Raw genomic sequence first — 20,287 nt, 5'->3', positions numbered from 1 at the left:
GAATTTCTTTCTTGCACGTATTAATCAACATGCAACACATCGTCATTCTCTGTTTGCCATGATTGTAGAATCATATCCTAGTATCCTTGAGATGTTAAACAGCCAAGCTGGCAAGATAATATTCCCTGTAAATCTTTTAAGCATGGCTAGAAGATGAGATTTTGTAGGAGGGCTTACATTAATCAGAACCTGCAGTGACAGTGAAAACAGCTCGACATGCTGATGGTTCATGAGGAATAGATTATCAGTATGAACCTCAAAGGGAATGATCAATGTCCTTGAATTAGCTTAATATAACTAACTCTAAATCAACTGTAAATTTTGAAGTATGAGCAAAGAATCTCTACAAGAATAGCTCATGAGGATTCCAACAGAGCAGAATGCCATTCTTGGGCAAAAAACCCAAACTCACTTAATACAACCAGAATTTAGAACACTAGAAAGTTTTAGTGAGATCAGGCCATTCAGTTCAAGCAAGCTCACCAGTGTTATCCACTAAATTCCTCCAAAATAACATCAAGAGTTTTGAAGGTCCATAAAGTCCTACTTTCTCCCACACTACTTGATAACTTATTCCATGTGTCTATGCTTCTCTGTGTGAAGAAAAACTTTTTAATGTTTTTGAAAAATGTATCCTTATCAAGTTTCCAGCTGTGTCCCCGTGTTTTTGTTCAGATTATTTTAAAGTAACAATTCACTGTACTAACTTTGAACACCTCAATTATGTCTCTTCTTAACCTCCATTTGTTTAAACTGAAAATGCTCAGCTCTTTTAATCTTTCTTTGTAACTCATCCACTGCAGTCCTGGACTCAGCCTAGTCGATCTTCTCTGGACCTTTTCTAGTGCTGTTATGTCCTTTTTGTAGCGTGGAGTTGAAAACTGCACAAAGTACTCCAGATGAGGCCTCACCAGTGCATTATAACCTCCTAGGACTTGTACTCCACACATCGTGTTATATAACCTAATATTCTGTTAGCCTTCTTAATGGCTTCTGGAAGTTGATAGCGTAGAATCCACTACGACTCCTAAATCCTTCTCATAAGGTGTACTTTCAATTTTCAGACCTCCTATTTTGTATTTAAATCTAACCTATTAACTTCCTACATGTAATACTTCACATTTACTTAAATTAAATTTCATTGTCCACAAATCTGCCCAGGCCTTTATGTTGTCCATGTCCCTCTGTAATGATTCAACGCATCATAGATTATCTTCCAATCCATGTAGCTTGGTATCATCTGCAAACTTAACCAGATTGTTATTTATATTCCCACGTTGTTTGAACTGCAGTATTGCGCCAATTTACTATGCAATGTCACAGTTCGATCAATGTGCTAAAATCAAGTTCATGTGCAAATTGAGGAAATCAATCAGCACATGCCTGTTTTGATATGGCTGCTTAGCTGTGCTCCTATGTGTGTGTGTTTTTCATGGCCATGGTTTTTGAAAGGAATGGGGGTGGTAAAGTGACCAACTTTAAAGATTTCTGTAAAATCATTGGGCCAATAGGGTACTGTGGTACTGAATCATCTCTGATTCAAATCCAATCCCAAACAACCAACTTGAAAACAATAGAATCTGGTACAACTCATCCCTCAGTTGCTGGCTATTAGGATCTTGCAAGTCCAAACACAGTCACCCTTGCCAAACTGGTCTGATGCTCCATCCCCCACTCTACCTTTTCACATTTGCCCTCATGTGACAGATACCATTAGTTTAGCTGAAGCTTGCCAGTTAGGCAGTTTATGGCTTTCCTGTGGGGGATGCCAAACCAGTTTGAGTCACCCACTCCAACCCTTCAATAAAATTTACATCCTGAGTCAGTCCTAAAGACTCAGGGAGGTTGGTTAGTTAGATAGGAAAGCATTGCTGTTCTCGTCAGTGAAATCCTGAAGCACTAATATTACATTTGCTTTCTCTGACTTATCGGGTTGGTCTACACTCACACCTTTAACACATACACACAGACTGAAACCACATAACTGCTGTATGAATGACTCATGCACATGCAAATTACTCTCAAGCACTTTAACCCACACAAATGCCGTATGAATAACACATGCACAGCCCGTCTCTCTCTAGCACTTCAACTGACTTACTTATCATTGGCATGAACAATCTAGTGTACAATGTCTTAAATATACATCTCAGACATAAATATTCCTTTTTGTCTTCAAGAATATATTTAAACATTAAAAGGCTCAACATTCGTTTCTATAGACCATTTATCAACCAAAGATGTCTTACTTAATTACTGCTTATTTTCAAATCCATTATTTATTCACTATTTATTAAAATCCATTAGATATCCATTATCAAATCCAAATTATGAAAATTGTGTCACTATCCAAATACTTATGGAACTAACTGTATATATATATATATATATATATATATATATATATATATATATATATATATATATATATATATATATATATATATATATATATATAATAGCACATACACTCACCTAAAGGATTATTAGGAACACCATACTAATATGGTGTTTGACCCCCTTTCGCCTTCAGAACTGCCTTAATTCTACGTGGCATTGATTCAACAAGGTGCTGAAAGCATTCTTTAAAAATGTTGTCCCATATTGATAGGATAGCATCTTGCAGTTGATGGAGATTTGTGGGATGCACATCCAGGGCACGAAGCTCCCGTTCCACCACATCCCAAAGATGCTCTATTGGGTTGAGATCTGGTGACTGTGGGGGCCATTTTAGTACAGTGAACTCATTGTCATGTTCAAGAAACCAATTTGAAATTATTCGAGCTTTGTGACATGGTGCATTATTCTGCTGGAAGTAGCCATCAGAGGATGGGTACATGGTGGTCATGAAGGGATGGACATGGTCAGAAACAATGCTCAGGTAGCCGTGGCATTTAAACGATGCCCAATTGGCACTAAGGGGCCTAAAGTGTGCCAAGAAAACATCCCCCACACCATTACACCACCACCACCAGCCTGCACAGTGGTAACAAGGCATGATGGATCCATGTTCTCATTCTGTTTACACCAAATTCTGACTCTACCATTTGAATGTCTCAACAGAAATCGAGACTCATCAGACCAGGCAACATTTTTCCAGTCTTCAACTGTCCAATTTTGGTGAGCTCGTGCAAATTGTTGCCTCTTTTTCCTATTTGTAGTGGAGATGAGTGGTACCCGCCTCATCCGCCTCAAGGTTTTGTGTGTTGTGGCTTCACAAATGCTTTGCTACATACCTCGGTTGTAACGAGTGGTTATTTCAGTCAAAGTTGCTCTTCTATCAGCTTGAATAAGCCGGCCCATTCTCCTCTGACCTCTAGCATCAACAAGGCATTTTCACCCACAGGACTGCCGCATACTGGATGTTTTTCCCTTTTCACACCATTCTTTGTAAACCCTAGAAATGGTTGTGCGTGAAAATCCCAGTAACTGAGCAGATTGTGAAATACTCAGACCGGCCCGTCTGGCACCAACAACCATGTCACACTCAAAATTGCTTAAATCACCTTTCTTTCCCATTCTGACATTCAGTTTGGAGTTCAGGAGATTGTCTTGACCAGGACCACACCCCTAAATGCATTGAAGCAACTGCCATGTGATTGGTTGATTAGATAATTGCATTAATGAGAAATTGAACAGGTGTTCCTAATAATCCTTTAGGTGAGTGTATATAGCAACTATATATATATATAGGTTTGTGAACCCTTTAGAATTTTCTATATTTTTGCATAAATATGACCTAAAACATCATCAGATTTTCATTCAAGTCCTAAAAGTAGTTAAACAAATGAAACAAAAATATTATACTTGGTCATTTATTTATTAAGGAAAATGATCAAATATTACATATTTGTGAGTGGCAAAAGTATGTGAACCTCTAGGATTAGCAGTTAGTTTGAAGGTGAAATTCAAGTCAGGCGTTTTAAATCAATGGGATGACAATCAGGTGTGAGTGGATACCCTGTGTAATTTAAAGAACAGGGATCTATCAAAGTCTGCTCTTCACAACACATGTTTGTGGAAGTGTATCATGGCACGAACAAGGGAGATTTCTGAGGACCTCAGAAAAAGAGTGGTTGATGTTCATCAGGCTGGAAAAGGTTACAAAACCATCTCTAAAGAGTTTGGACTCCACCAATCCACAGTCAGACAGATTGTGTACAAATGGAGGAAATTCAAGACCATTGTTGCCTTCCCCAGGAGTGGTCGACCAACAAAGATCATTTCAAGAGCAAGGCGTGTAATAGTTGGCGATGTCACAAAGAACCCCAGGGTAACTTCTAAGCAACTGAAGGCCTCTCTCACATTGGCTCATGTTCATGTTCATGAGTCCACCATCAGGAGAACACTGAACAACAATGGTGTGCACGGCAGGGTTGCAAGGAGAAAGCCTCTGCTCTCCAAAAAAAACATTGCTGCTCGTCTGCAGTTTGCTAAAGATCACGTGGACAAACCTGAAGGCTATTGGAAGAATGTTTTGTGGACGGATGAGACCAAAATAGAACTTTTTTGTTTGAATGAAAAGCGTTATGTTTGGAGAAAGGAAAGTCCTGCATTCCAGCATAAGAACCTTATCCCAGATGTGAAACATGGAGGTGACAGTATCATGGTTTGGGCCTTTTTTCCTGCATCTGGGCCAGGACGGCTTGCCTTCATTGATGGAACAATGAATTCTGAATTATATCAGAGAATTCTAAAGGAAAATGTCAGGACATCTGTCCATGAACTGAATCTCAAGAGAAGGTGGGTCATGAAGCAAGACAACGACCCTAAGCACACAAGTCATTCTACCAAAGAATGGTTAAAGAAGAATAAAGTTAATGTTTTGGAATGGCCAAGTCAAAGTCCTGACCTTAATCCAATCGAAATGTTGTGGAAGGACCTGAATCGAGCGTTTAATGTGAGGAAACCCACCAACATCCCAGAGTTGAAGCTGTTCTGTACGGAGGAATGGGCTAAAATTCCTCCAAGCCGGTACGCAAGAATGATCAAAAGTTACCGGAAATGTTTAGTTGCAGTTATTGCTGCAAAGGAGGGTCACACCAGATACTGAAAGCAAAGGTTCACATACTTTTGCCACTCACAAATATGTAATATTCGATCATTTTCCTTAATAAATAAATGACCAAGTATATTATTTTTGCCTCATTTGTTTAACTGGTTTCTCTTTATCTACTTTTAGGACTTGAGTGAAAATCTGATGATGTTTTAGGTCACATTTATGCAGAAATATAGAAAATTCTAAAGGATTCACAAACATTCGAGCACCACTGTATATATATATTTGTAGTTGGAGATCCACAAAGGGAGAGAATGAATCACATATTATAAAGTAGTTTTTATTCCAGAGCTTTCAGGAATCATTGTCATCAGAGGATAATGATTAGACATATAAGAATCAAAGGCAATATATAGCAAAATAGAGCGGGGGGTTGGGGGTTTGGTGGGGATTGGTGAGTGTATGCGGGGGGAATGAGGGGGGGCTAGGAGGGGGGTGGTCGTAAAGTTTTATTTATTATGAGAATCTTCTTCTTCTTAAGTTTGCATATGCTGGCTTTATGTCCAAGTGTCTGTTGATGGCGTTTTCGTTTGATAGCCAAGATTCAGCCAGCTCTCTGGTACTTTTAGTACTGGCCTTAAATCTTACTTGTACATTGTCCCAGTTGTCTAGTTGAATTCGTGTGTGTATAGATCAGTGATCGTGAGTCCTTCCTTATGATGGTGTTTTGATGCTCCTTAATACGTGTTGTGATTTTTTTTTGACGCTTGCCCTATGTATACCGCTGGGCAAGAACTGCATGGAATAATATAAACTTGGTTTTGTGACTCTGCTGCCGATTTCTTGTTTTTGGCATTAAAAAGGACAGTGCGCAGATTTGTGTGCTATTCTGATGCCTGATTTGGATAGGATACGTGCTACACCTTCTGACACTCCGTGCAGCACGTACAATCCACTCTGGTTGTACCCTTTTGTTGTTTTCACAGTAGGAATGATAAAGGAAAGAACACATTTTACAAGTGGTATGTGATAGTCCAACTCCATATTTAATGGTGTTGTTGCTTCCATTCTTCATGGTACTACCTGTATATTCAGTTTATAGTTAAATATGTGTGAAGTGTAAAAGCTCTTCTTTGGTTCTCAAACTTTTTGTCATGTGTTGCTTTGAATTGGATTCTTGAGTGCACTATTTATTTTTCCCATAAAATAATGGTCAATCAATTGTTTAATGCTTTCCACAGTCATCCTGTTTTTGTATTTATTGTTATTGCAGAAAGTGGATTGAGAATTCCAAACTGAAGAAAATTAAATTTAAAGTAATTGAATTCAATCCGATGGTACTGAGAGGCAAAGTGAGATCTGACTCCTCAAGGCCTGAGCTCCTGCAGCCTGTGAGTGTTTCTCTATACAATAATGAAAAGTGCTCTTGGATTGTTGTGGGTGATCCTTCTATTTTTCCAAACCCTTTTTACTCCAATACAAGGTAACAAGGGGGCCACAGGACAGACTGGCAATATCAGGCACAAAGCAGGAATCACTCCTGGCCTGGCGCACCAAATTTTATTTCTAACAGATTAACATAAGTAACATAGTCCACTAGTTGTAAGATAAAGGCTGATGAAGTGAATACTGATTGTGAGCCTAGCTACATTTACGAAGCGACGAATTCCATTGATATACTGTAAGTTTCATCATGCAATCCCAACAACAACATTTATTTCTATAGCATATTTTCATACAACAATGTAGCTCAAAGCTCTTTACAAGATAACAAAGAGAAATTTACAAGAAAAGAAAAACAACAAAAATTAGGCAATAATATTACAGAATAAGTAAAGCAAAGCAAGGCTAGGTCAGATGGCTGGGAGGACAGCAAAAAAACTAAAAATAAAACTGCAGTTAGGCTGGAGAAACAAACAACATCTGCAAGGGTTCCAAGGCCAAAAGACTGTCCAGCCCCTACTGGGCATTCTACCTAATATAAATGTTCCTAAATCAGTCCTCTTTGTTTTCATGCTAAAACATGATAGGATTCTGATGAAGTTGGTCTCGTGGACATCTGAGACATCCACCTTCATTTCATCATCTCAGGGAGCTGCATGGTGCCTTGATCAGGTGGTGGTAGCGCAGATCGCCACCACAGAAGAGCCGGAAAAGACAGCAGACAATAGTAGGGAATAGTACATTGCATATTCCTGATGAATATGATAATTCTACACCTATATAGTCTATTAGGAATACAACTAAAGTGTAGCTACAAAAAAGTCATTTTAAAATAATGTTTTTAGCAGTTCTTCAAAATATTTCATGGTATTAGTTGGATGAATTTCTATCGGTAAAGTATTCCAAATTTTAGATGCATATCAGCAAAATTCTGCTTCACCACTTCTTTTAAGCTTGGTTCTTGGAATTATAAGAAGACCCCCATTTCACGATCTAAGGTTACGACTTGGAGTGTAGGGGGACAGGCATTCCACAATATAGGATGCAGCAAGATTATTTAACGCTTTATAAACTATGAGTAATATTTTAAAATCAATTCTGAGTGACACAGGTAGCCAGTGTAATGATGCTTAAACTGCTGAAGGGTCTCAATTTTACTCTATTCCTCAAGTGAAAAAATGGAGTCCTAGTAATCTGGTTATTATGCGATTTAAACTTTAGGTCAGAGTCAAAGATTACCTCTAGATTCTTTACCTCTGCCTTGATTTTTAAACCTAAGGGATCAAGTGTATTTCTAATGACCTCACTATATCTATGTTTGCCAATCATTAAGATTAATCATATAAAATATTGCACATGGCCACCAACCCTTCACGAACCTCTAAAAGTGTGTAATGTATGCCTACTTATCAGTACAAATAAACTGGCAATGGTAAGAGGGCACCCGAACACATGAGAAAATCATCTATTGTACTCCTGTCCTTAGAAAAAGCATAGAAGCTACACTTGACTTGCTTGTGCTCCCAATCCTGATGTCACTCTGTTACAAAACAGCAGAAGGGACTACTGCCCCTTAATTGTCTTTTATGCTTCATACCATCCATAGTATCATCTTCAAGAGTATCATCATATCCTCTATAAAGGCTTGACAACCACCATCAGCTTGAGGGCCATCACAATTGAAAGTTTGCCTTTGTGGTAGATAGGGGGTGCTGTCGTCCCCTTGAACCCTCAGAGTTGACTCCAGACACCAGGTAAAAGTCCAAACTTTGGCTTTATTATAATAATCCAGTCCACAAAGCACCCTACACTCCACTATATTCATAAACCAATTCACAATACAATAATCAATAAACAATCAATCCTCCTACTCCCAGACGCATTGCCACCCTTCCTCCCGACTCAGCTCACCTGTCTGGGTTTCCCACAATCCTTTATACTGTTTAACCCGGAAGTGCTTCATTCCTCAGTCCATGATTCCCCATCTCTTCCGGGTTATATAAAAAAATGTCCTTCTGGACTGTAGTAAACCCCAATGTCTCTGGGCCTCCCAGCAGCGTCTCCTGGTGGCCCCCATGCTATCCAGCAGGGTTGCACTGGAAGACTCCAATTCCCATGAGTCCCTGCTGGAATTTAGGGACCCTCCATGATGCAAGGATGGCTCCACCTGGCGGCCTGGGGGTATTGGCCGGGATGACTGGCCGGCCATATCTCACCTTACTTTATGGAAGTCATTGTCTTTTTCATAGTTTTTTTTCCTCAAATGCCCTTCTGGACTCATCTCTTTGGACATTTGTCAATCTTAGGTTGTTCTGTACTCCTGTGTCTGCTGTTTTTGGAGAAGGTGAGGCTGGACTATAGAGTTGGACTCTAAAATGTATCAGATGCTGGTTACGTTCCCGCCACTGACTCACTGTCTGACTGTGAGCAAATCATTTCATTCGCTGGTTCTCAAGTATTGTAGAAATATGGAAACAAGTAAATGTGAAATTAGTACAAAAAGATTAAGTGGTTACTATGGAAAGTGTATAGACAAACTGAAGGTGTTTGTTTGCCATTAAGAAATGGTTGGTCCTCCGTAATGCTCCTGTGCAGTCTTTTACACACACACCACACAGACACTGATACTATGTGAAGTACAGAGTCGCTATTCAGAATGAGAAGAGTACTTTTTGCTTTTGCTTGACTTGTCTAACAAAGTTGTTTTAGAAAGTTTAAATGGGTCTAATCACGTGTTTTGCTCCATTTTTGTAGCTGAACTTTGTCCGCTTCTATCTCCCACTTCTCATTCTGAAACACGAGAAGGTCATCTACCTGGATGATGATGTCATTGTTCAAGGTAAATGGTGCTTGAACTGGTAAGAAAATATATTTGGGGTAGATTTCTGCATATAAAAAGGTAAGAAAATTTTATTAAAATTAAATTACAAAAAAAAAAATATATGTAGGACCCTTTATGCTTTACGTAGTGCCTTTAGAGAAAGCATGGCAAACATGGTGGGCTTTCTTTAGCAGTGGTGTTGACCTATCCAAGCTCATCACTTGTGAGTCATTTTATTATGCTACAGTTGACAGCATGTTCTCCCTGTGTCTTCGTGGGTTTCCTCCGGGTGCTTCAGTTTCCTCCCACAGTCCAAAGACATGCTGGTTAGGTGCATTGGTGATTCTAAATTGTCTCTAGTGTGTGCTTGGTGTGTGTGTGTGTATCCTGTGGTGGGCTGGTGCCCTGTGTTGGCTGAGATTGGCTCCAGCAGACCCCTGTGACCCTGTGTTAGGATATAGAGGGTTAGAAAATGACTGACTGACATATACTTCTTAAAGAAAAAAGAGAAAAGTTTGCATGTTCTCCCCGTGCCTGCGTAGGTTTCCTCCCACAGTCCAAATACATGCAGGTTAGGTGTATTGGCAATCCTAAATTGTCCCTAGTGTGTGCTTGGTGTGTGTGTGTGTGTGTGTGTGCCCTGCAGTGGGCTGGAGCCCTGCCCGAGGTTTGTTCCTGCCTTGCGCCTTGTGTTGGCTGGGATTGGCTCCTATATATATATATATGAGGTGTGGCAGAAAAGTAATGAGACTGATTTTTTATTTACCAAAGTTTTTATTTTTTCAAACATCAATGTTATCCCCTTCAAAGTAGTTCCCTTGGGCAGCTACACACCGATGGAGACGTTGTTCCCACTGTTGGTAGCAGCGCTGGAAGTCTTCAACCGGTATGGTCTTCAGCATGTCCGTTACACTCTTTTGGATGTTTTCTAAAGTCCCGAAATGACGTCCTTTGAGGACATTTTTCAGTTTAGGAAAAGGAAAAGTCACACGGACTGAGGTCAGGTGAATAAGGGGGCTGGGGAACCACAGGAATGCCTTTTGAGGTCAAAAATTCTGTTATGGAGAGGGCAGTTTTTCGGCACCATTTTGGCACAGACCTTTCGCATGTGCAAATGTTCAGTCAAAATTTGATGAACGGTAAATCTGTTCAAATTTAATTGTTCACTCAACATTCTTAATGTTAAACGACGGTCTGAACTCACAAGAGTGTTCACACGTTCGATGTTTTCATTGGTTTTTGAAGTTGAAGTCCTCCCTGAACGGTGTTCATCTTCAACGTGTTTTCTGCCTTCCAAAAATGATTTGTGCCAGCGAAAAACTTGAGCTCGGGATAAAGAATGTTCCCCATAGGCCTGTTTTAACTTTTCAAACGTCACACTTGCCGTTTAATGGCACAACGTTGCTCCAAATTCCGCTGTTCCATTTTGCGTGCCGCACAACCAAAAACACAACTTCGCTAATAGCAGTCACAAAATCACGTAGTTAACGGAAGGAGTTGAAACTCGCACTGAGCTATGGGAGGGTACTGATACACGTGCTCTATCAAGGACAACAGCGCATCGTTGCCAGATCGCTTGCAGTGTTGCCAGTCTCATTACTTTTCTGCCACACCTCGTATGTTGGGTTTATGTAAAGTGCCAGAGAGCTGGCTAAATCTTGGTTATCAAATGAAAACACCATCAACTGACATTTGGACATAAACCCAGCATATGCAAACTTAATAAGAACATGTTCATAATAAATAAAACTTTACGACCAATACTCCTCCCAACCCCCCATTACACTGACCAAACCCCTGACGCAAGCAACTTCCTAATTTTGCTATATATTGCCTTTGATTCTTGTATGTCTAAGCATTACCCTCAGATGCTTGCTCCTGGCAGGGGCTGAAAGCTCGGTACACATACAACTCGGATTACGACCAAAAGGTTCGCCAAACTTTTACCTCGGTTCACGACCACACACTCAGTATACGAACAAGCCAGTTTCCATTTCGGTTTGTACATGTTCAGACTCTCCCTGTGCATTTCCTGTGCAGCAAGCAAGAGAGAGAGAGAGAGAGACACACACACACACAGACACGCGCACGCGAGAGAAAGACACACACACACACACACACACAGGCATCACGAGGGAGACAGACACACACACACAGACAGCGCGCGACACATACACAGAGGCAGCACGAGAAGCGGACACACAGGCAGCGAGAGAGACGGCTGGATGCATTAAGGTAGGAAGGCAGTTAAAGAATGCACTGGGCTTGATTTTGTTTTCACTTCTGTTTCCAGCGATTGGTTCGTAGCGTGCATTGTTGCAATGTTATTTTTCTTGGTGGTTTATTAAATTATGGATTTTTTCAAATGTTCATATTTTTCCCTGTGCTTAAAACTCATTAAAAAAGTGCTTTCAGCCAGTGGTTGGTAGCGCTATAGCGCGAACTATTGCAGTGTTAGTTTTCTCTGTTGTTCAAGGTTTTCTCAGTGTTATTCAGTGTACATTTAGTTTACTATTACACAGTGCATTCTATGGTTTAATTAACTATAATTGTGCTTAAAAACTTAAAAAAATATATAATTACATACAGTTCGTATGGTCTGGAACAGATTAATTGCATTTACATACAATCCTATGGGTTCACGACCAAATTGGTTTACGACTAGAGTTTTGGAAAGAATTATGGTCGTGAACTGAGGTTCTACTGTATATAGATTTATATATATTAACAATATCGACTTCAGTCAGTCACAAAGGTTTGGGGCAGCCACCCGTATAATATGTTCCTAGCTGCAAAAGGTTTTGAAAAAAGGTTGAGATGTTTACAAGACAGAGTCCAAAACAGAACTGATCAGGAGGTGGTAAGATGGCGATTTTAAAGGTTGGGAGAGGAAATGAGCTCATCCATGCCGGAACTGGAAGTGACGCCTTCAAGCCCGGAAGTGACATCAGTGGCACCGGAACCGGAAGTGTTGTCATCAGAGGTGCCGGAATCCGATGGGGTTTCCCAAGACTGGTCTGCAAGAGACTGAGAGAGACATTCAGCACACTATTCCACCCCCTGGTTTGGCATAGTATTACCGTTACTTAAGCCCTTTAGCTGCCTTCTAATCGTACGTGTGTGACAATATATATATATATATATATATATATATATATATATATATATATATATATATATATATATATATATATATATATATGTACATGATCCAGTTAATGGAAAATATTATATCCTTTCCTAGCAATATGGCGGTGATTCCAAAATGAAAAAAGAAAAAATAACACTAAAGAAAGGATACACTTAAACTTCTTCTAGTGTCAGCTGTACACTCACAATAATACAGTTTTCGAAGGAGAGCTACTGATGAAATTGTGCACATGTGGGTTTCCTGCCGTCGGCTCTGACCTGCTTCAAGAGAGTGCAGGACGCATGTTTTCTAGGTACAGTCAAGAATGATGTCTTTCATCGGTCCATAGGTGAGCTCTAATGTTCAGTGCAGTTGCCAGAACTTTATACTTTTTCAAAATAAGAATATGCATTTGTCAAACATGGGCTTCATTCACAGGGAAACTCTAATTAGCAGACAGTAGCCCCTGACCATATATATTGACCATCACCAATCAGGGGGCACAGCAGTACTTTTAAATATCCTGCCTGAGTTCTCACTACTTGTCTCTTCCCATTTTTATTATTAATCTTCTCTGTGCCGAAAGGTACATAAGGTGTTAACGATTTGCCTCCATCTGGTCCTGTCTTGAGCTACGTTTTCTACTTCTACCCATGTTAGGTTCACCTCCTTTAGCTCATTTATCGCAGTTCGCCACTAGGTTGTTTTAGGACAACCTTGTTTGCTTTTCCTAGGTGGTGTTCACTTCAGAGCAACCTTAGGTCCATTCTGAAGACATGACTAAGTCATCTTAAGTATCGGCGCTTGATCTCTAGCACCACACTCTGGCTCTTCACTCAAGGTCTTCATTAGAGATCTTCTTGGGCCAGAAGATACGACAGATCTTCCTGAGACATCCATTGTGGAAGGCATTGATTTTATTCATGTCCCCCTTCACAATAAGGCAGCATTCAGAGTCATGCAAAAGAAGAGGTTTGACATTGCTGTTATAAACTCTGACCTTCATTCTCAGTCTGTAATGTTTGGACTTCCAGACAGGCTGAAGTCTAAATGCACTGTGTCTTTTCCCAAGTCTTGCTCTAATGTCCTGTTGTGTTGCACTATCCTTTTTAATGAGACTGCCAAGATATGTAAACTCCACGTAATCGAGTGGAGCATCATTTACTGTGATAAGTGCACTACAGTTGGCATTTATGCACGTCACTTGTGTTGAGGCCTATTTGATTGGCAAAGGTATTCAGTCTGTCAGTTTTCTCCTGCAAATGATGTAATTTTGAGGAGAGGGCAGCTAGGTCATCAGCAAAGTCAAGACCTTCAGGCTGGGATAACAGGGCCCACTGCATTCCTCTAGGTTTGTCAACTGTTGTCCTCCAGTTAATGGCAAGCAGAAAGAAGGTGGGAGTGATGATATATCACTGTAGCATGCCAGACTCCAACAGAAACCACTCTAACAGACTTGCCGGAATGGGAACCACTGAGCAATAGGCTGATCAGAGCACACTTTAATTCTAAACACTGCAAACCCTGCATTGTTATGCACCAACAAATCAGGCAGATAAGGAGACTTAGGGTGACTGGTATGAGGCGCTACGTCAAGCCGTCACTAAAGTTTCTGAACATGATATGCTACTGATTATGGGTGATATAAATTCTGAGGTCAGAACTGACAACACCAACTGTGATAGAGCTATGGGAAAACATGGATGTGGTTTTATGAATAACAACAATGAATTTTTCGTCAATTTCTGTATAGACAGCATCTGTATAATTGGTGGTACCATCTTTCCATACCAAAACATCCATAAGATCATAAGGAAGACGCCTGACAGTTCCACTACCAAACAGATCGACCACATCTTGATAAATGGAAAGTGGTGCAGGTGAAGTTACTTACATGGCAGAAATGGTCCTCCCTGTCAGCTGGTTTGCATAATTTAGATATTTTCAGCTGTGTCAATTATGACCTTATTTTGCTCATGCAAAAAATTATTTAGGTAACATTATATGTCTGTATGGCCTGCATTAATAAGCCTTATCAAGAAGTGCTTAAAAATGTCAAATAACTTTGAATATTGAGATATAAGGGGGGCCTTGTGGCAGCCATCCTCGCCCAAGATGTACAAAGTACAAAATTATAGTGCCTTTATTAACAGGAATAAGCAAAGGTAGTGATACTGAAAATGCCCAGAAAGTAAACGCAACACTACTACCTCCTGGGCCTAACTACACAGGTTTTGAGCACCTGTCTGTCCAGAGGTGTTGCTTGCACCTTTACTAACCACAGCACTACCACCTTCACCTCTGCTACCCTCTCCCAGACCCCAGTGTTCTCATATTAGTGGCAGTTGACTATTCACCCCACTCTCCTTCCATGTTAGAACCATCTCAAGCAGTCTCTGGTACCTCAGAGCACTCAGGTGAACATAAAAGGCCATGTCTAAAACTGATCCCTATGTTCTGTTCTGGGACTATAGTGTCACTTATTGATAAGTGGTATCACAGCCTTTGACATTTCTTCCCTGGCCTCATTGCCTTTACAAGGAGGTAGTGAGGTGTCATTGTTATGTGCTGGGTCATCCACCTCTAGCCTTCCAGAGGAGCATTACATGTTTTCACCAAGGCTTCAGCTTTGCCTTTCCCATGCAGTTGGCCCCTCTTATATTTCTGTCCAGGGCACACTACACACATACATCTACAGGATCATTCATGCCACAATCTCTTTATGCCCTGAAGCTTGGCTGTAGGACTCAGCACTATCATCTGTCAACCTGATAGAGCACTTTCCCCAGGAAACCTAATGAAAGCCAGACAATTTATAGCAAAAAGATGGAAAATTTGAACAGAAAGTCCTAACTAAAGGTGAATATAAGGAGAGTAAAGACAAATAATTAACTGAAGTAATTTATTATCAAACTCATTTAAGAGTCACATCTGCCAAGGCACATCTTGGCACCATTATACAAGGCAAGGTGGGAATCATCTCTGACTAGGGTGCCAGTCCATAACTGGACACACTAGCATACGGACATATATGGGACCAATTTAAAGTTGTCCTTTATCCAAATACATTTATCTGTAGAAGGAAAAACTGAGATTTTGGAGAACATCTCACACAGATATCCCAGGTAGCAACCAAGTTCAAGCTTAAACTTAGGATTCTGAAGCTATGAGTAGAAGCACTAACTAATGAACTCCCATAAATTCGTCCATGTGTGATGTTCAACTAATAACTATCCTATCGAGAAGCATCCAACTGCAGAGCCGCAGAGCCATATGTCACCGCAGTTTTTGAGGGCAGTTTCTTGGTGGAAGTCACTGAATATAATCAGCAGAAGAAATGCGACATTGTCATGAAAATAAATGAGAAGAAAGCATGATTGGAAAAAAAAATGGGAAAATAATGTCAACACCCTGTTAGTTTATGATCCTGTACCTAGAAGATCTTCACAGTAAATAATGTTGTATTCTCCTTACTTCCATATTTTTGTATCTCATAAACCAGGTGATATCCAGGACCTGTACGACACTAAGATTCAGCCGGGCCATGCTGCGGCCTTTGCGACAGACTGTGATCTCCCTTCCACTCATGAAATGGTGAGAAGTATTGGGATGCAGGTAAGCTCATTATTCTTCAAGCCCCACTGCCAATGCTGCAGCAGTGCTGGCCTGATCACCATGCATAAATCTTCATTATTCTTCTGGTTGCTGGAATTAAAAAGCCCCAAATCGTCAGCCTTCCTACCATCAGCCATTATGGTTGATTCCTTTTTTTATTTCCGAGACACTCTGCTTTTTATATTGCTACTACTCTTCTCTCTGCAATACATCTTGTTTCTTTCTAAGCATTTTCAGCACATTCACATCTTCACTTGGCATCTCCTTATTGTCATCTCCTCAGTCATGATCTGATCTGATCTGATATCTGCTCTAGGCTCGCTCCACAATATTCAAACTTTGCTATCATGATGATGTCAGTCTGGGACCTTTTTATGTGTCTGTCATTTACTGAAAAATGTTCACTACTGCTGTAGGGACTTTAGTCTTAGAGATATGGGAATCCACATTGATCCACACAGTCCCCAGCACAACACAATACTTTTCCTTCCCTTTTTCACTTTCCCTCCGGGAAGCTTTGTCCTCCTCCTCCTGACTCTGGCTCCCGGAGAAGTGGCTTCTGGTTTCTTTTATAAACACACCCGGAAGTGCTCCAGGTGCTTGACAACCTATTTCCGGTAGCACTCCCAGGTGTGGCAGAAGAGCTGCTCTGTAGGGCTGAGCACCAGCTACAGCACCCCCTGGCGGTGCCCACGGATCCCAACAGGACTGCACCAAACTCCAGCTCCAATGAGGCCCTGCGGGAGTCCTCGCCACTGATGCAACCCAGGGGGGCTGCCGGGGATGGTACTGTCCTGACCAGGCTTGCTCCCCTGGTCCATACAAGAGAGAGGCTTCCCAGCTGGGCAAGGGGCTCGGCTGTTGGCCGCAATATACATATATTTAGTGGCCTGTAGACGCACACCAGGTCTCCAAACCAACACAGACAGATGCACTCACAAGATCTTTCACACACACGGCTTTATTTCTTGTGGGAAACGCTTCCCAAAACTGTTTTCCACCTGCCCAACACAAAGCACAAACAAATAAAGAGCACACAGAACTTTCTTTTTTTTCATTGTTTTAAGTCACGACACAGATGCTTTGCACTTTTCCTTCCTCAAAGAAGGTAGAAACACCTTGTAAATAGTAATAAATCTTTTATTATTGTTGTTATTTCACAGGGTCACATGTGCTTTCTTTCTCGGGAATTTGGAAGGCTCCTTCAAGGCTCATTTTGAGATCGTAGCTGGGCAAATGGCTAATTCTGCATGCAAATTAGCCATGCGCCGCTGCACTGCCAGTACTCAGGCCACAGTTTTATATCTCCGGGGCAGAACTCATAATATTCTCACTATGTTCATCTAATGAATCCCTCAAGTGAAAATTCTGCAATTTTTTTTTTCTTTTTTAAATGCATGCAGAGTGGAAGTATTGAGTACTGACCTGGTGTTGACATGACAGAGCTCTGCAAGGATCTTACAGTATGCCTGTATGGAAGTAACATGGCTGATACAGTTCTGTGATGTCAATATTGGCCTAGCAAAGCAACATGGGGAACATGGTAAAATAATTTCACCTAAGCCAGCCACAGGGTGAATTTCCAGGAAAATTTTCAGCGAACAAAGTCACCGGCCCATACAGCATACTCGCTGTGAAAAATGCTTTGGCAGATTTCGCCAATCAACACTACTGCTTTGTTACAAGGCTCCTAACTGACTTTTATGCCAAGTAGGGTTCAGAATTTTCCAAAGGCGATAAATGATTTTGTTTGCTTTTTATTCCGAGTGTTAAAATATTGGTTTTCAATTAGTGTGTACTTCATTAGCATTTACCTCCTGGTATTTTGTAACTGTCAAATCAAAAAGATATGAAAAGAGTTAATAACCTAACAAATGCTGGAGTGAGTTTCTTCAAGTTTTCACTCCATTGTGCTGAATTACATTCACTGCACCAAGTTACACATCAGAACAATGTTGACAAGCGATCACCAATCCCATTAACCTAATTTTTGCCAAAATTACTTTGAGTTTTGATTGTCCCTACAGTCCCATACTACTTGGAAGTTGTCAACTGATTTGCACATAAATAGCCAATGTGATGACTCATTACTTTGTATAAAAGCATTTCAGTGACTGCCTAGTGAGTCATTAAACCTCCACATTTGTACACTAAATAACTTCTCCATTTACGTTAACTTTTTCCCTTTCCCTCCACAGACCACATACATGGGTTTCTTAGACTATAGAAAACAAGCTGTGCGAGACATTGGCATCAGTCCCAACACCTGTTCTTTTAATCCGGGGGTGTTTGTGGCCAATATAACCGAGTGGAAACGACAGAAGATCACAAAGCAGCTGGAAAAATGGATGCTCAAGAATGTCCAGTGAGTTTGGCATTTTCCATAAAAAACGTGTTTGCCAATGGTTAGAGTGGAAAACAGCACTTCAAAATTCCCAAAACTTGATGAGTATTGCAGTGTTTAGTCTTTCTGAGCAAATGTGTAAGCATGCAGACTGTTTTCAGCATAAAAAAGATAGCATCTCTGCAGTGTGTTTTTAGATGGCACGTGTCGAAAAAGGTGAAATAACCGCACCCACATCAAAATTAGTGCAATTAAGCATTTTTTCCTCCTTCTCCTCCTTTTTGCTTTAATGCCTCCACTGTATCAATGTATATTTTGGTAATTGCTAAAGCAGGGGTCGCCATGTCCGTCCTGGAGGACCACCGTGGTTGCAGGTTTACATTCTAACCCCCATTTTTTTAATGAGTGCCATGTTTGTGTTGCTTCTTTTGAATTCATTTTAATTGAATTGCTTTCTTAGGATTTGTTCCTCTGAATTACTTATTATTTTTTGACTTAAATGGCACCCAAACAGAAATGAAATTAGGTTGAGTGCGCCAACAGAACACCAAGTAAGTCATGGCCTCAAACTCCAACCAATCTCATTCCAACCAGTTGCTTAATTAGGAGCCGATTCTTGTTGTTAATTAAACTCAGTTTTTTAATTCCATGGCTTCTTGCTGTTCTCATTGTGCTGTGGCATACATTTCCAAAATTATTGATTTTCTCTTTTCTAATTTTTTTGTGATCTGAGCAGATCAGTATTCCTGAAACATTCATGTTTCTTTATTTTCAGATATTGTGTAATGGACACAGTTTGCTGGTCATGTTTTGGCTCATTTTATATCTCAATATTGCTTGACTGCCAATAAAGGAAAAAGAAACAATTGAGGGATCTGAGTCTTCAAGAACAAGTCAATTAAAATGAGCCCAAAATAATTTAATTAGCAGCAGAGACAGGTCAATAATTAAGAAAAGGGTTAGAATGAAAACCTGCAGCTACTGCGGCCCTCCAGGACTGGAGTTGGTGACCCCTGTGCTAGAGCAGGGGTGTCCACCTTAACAGCCCTCCAGGAACTCATTCAGCCATTTTCTCCAATAGTAACTAATTACTTATGCTAATGGCACATACTAAGTTGCCTTCATTTTAATTAACTTCTTTAATGAGTAGCCAAACAATAAAGAGATGCAAAAGATGACCGGACTAGCTTAGCTCTCATGTGCACCCGTGTGTTTCATTCAATTTCTTTCTCAATAAAATGTATGAAATGAAAAAATGAAGCTCTGAGAAATACTGATCTGCTCTGGTCCAGAAAAAATTTGGATGGCGATCTCCGGTAAAAGAAAATCAATTTTGAAAATGACTGGTGCGGCTAAAGAATAAGAATAATAACAAGCCACTAAATTAAATAATCTGCATCATTAACAGTTAAATCGGAGAGTGGTTGGAATCAACATGGTGCCAGTGCCGGACTGTTCAATGCCCTAGTGTTAGCTGGCCATCTGTTGGATTGATTTGTAGCTCTTTTTGGTTGGATGCTGATTAAGGAAAAATAAATTAAGCAAATAATTATAATTAAGACAAAAGAATTATGATAAATTAGCAGTAGTAACTGGTTAATAAAGTAACCAGAAAAAGAAAACCTGCAGTCACTGTGGTGTGCAAGAAACTAAGTTGGTCACCCCTGCTCAGGACAGAACAGACATCACATTTTTTATTCCCCTTTGCTAGACAGTGTTGTGGCAGCAACAGTCTCCATAATTCTGACCAGACTTCCCTTTAAACCAGGGGTGTCCAGCTCTGGTCCTGGAGGGCCACAGTGGCTGCTGGTTTCCTTCCTGCCTCTTCCTTCATCAGGGACTCATTTTTGTTGTTAATTGACTTCTATCCCCTTCATTTTAACTGCTGAGTTTTTAAAGACTCCATCCACTGAATTTGGTTTTTTTGTCCCTAAA

General features: G+C 40.4%; 1 protein-coding gene across 3 annotated transcripts in view; it reads left to right on the top strand.

Annotated features, from left to right (window-relative positions):
• The window catches only part of glt8d2 (glycosyltransferase 8 domain containing 2), a 65,738-nt gene that overhangs the window by 35,703 nt on the left and 9,748 nt on the right, over window positions 1-20,287 (top strand). For 2 of the 3 annotated variants that reach the window (XM_039761812.1, XM_039761813.1), the window contains exons 6-9: window positions 6,273-6,390; window positions 9,197-9,281; window positions 15,896-16,008; window positions 18,207-18,373. In XM_039761812.1, coding sequence (XP_039617746.1) covers window positions 6,273-6,390; window positions 9,197-9,281; window positions 15,896-16,008; window positions 18,207-18,373 — 483 coding nt within the window. The remainder of the gene's footprint in view (window positions 1-6,272; window positions 6,391-9,196; window positions 9,282-15,895; window positions 16,009-18,206; window positions 18,374-20,287) is intronic. The other variant, XM_039761814.1, reaches the window with a different exon arrangement.

The sequence above is a fragment of the Polypterus senegalus genome, chromosome 8 (assembly GCF_016835505.1).
Source record: "Polypterus senegalus isolate Bchr_013 chromosome 8, ASM1683550v1, whole genome shotgun sequence".
NCBI classification, from domain to species: Eukaryota; Metazoa; Chordata; class Cladistia; order Polypteriformes; family Polypteridae; genus Polypterus; species Polypterus senegalus.
The sequence above is the reverse complement of the archived record's forward strand: the minus strand, read 5'-3'. Positions and strand labels throughout refer to the sequence as shown.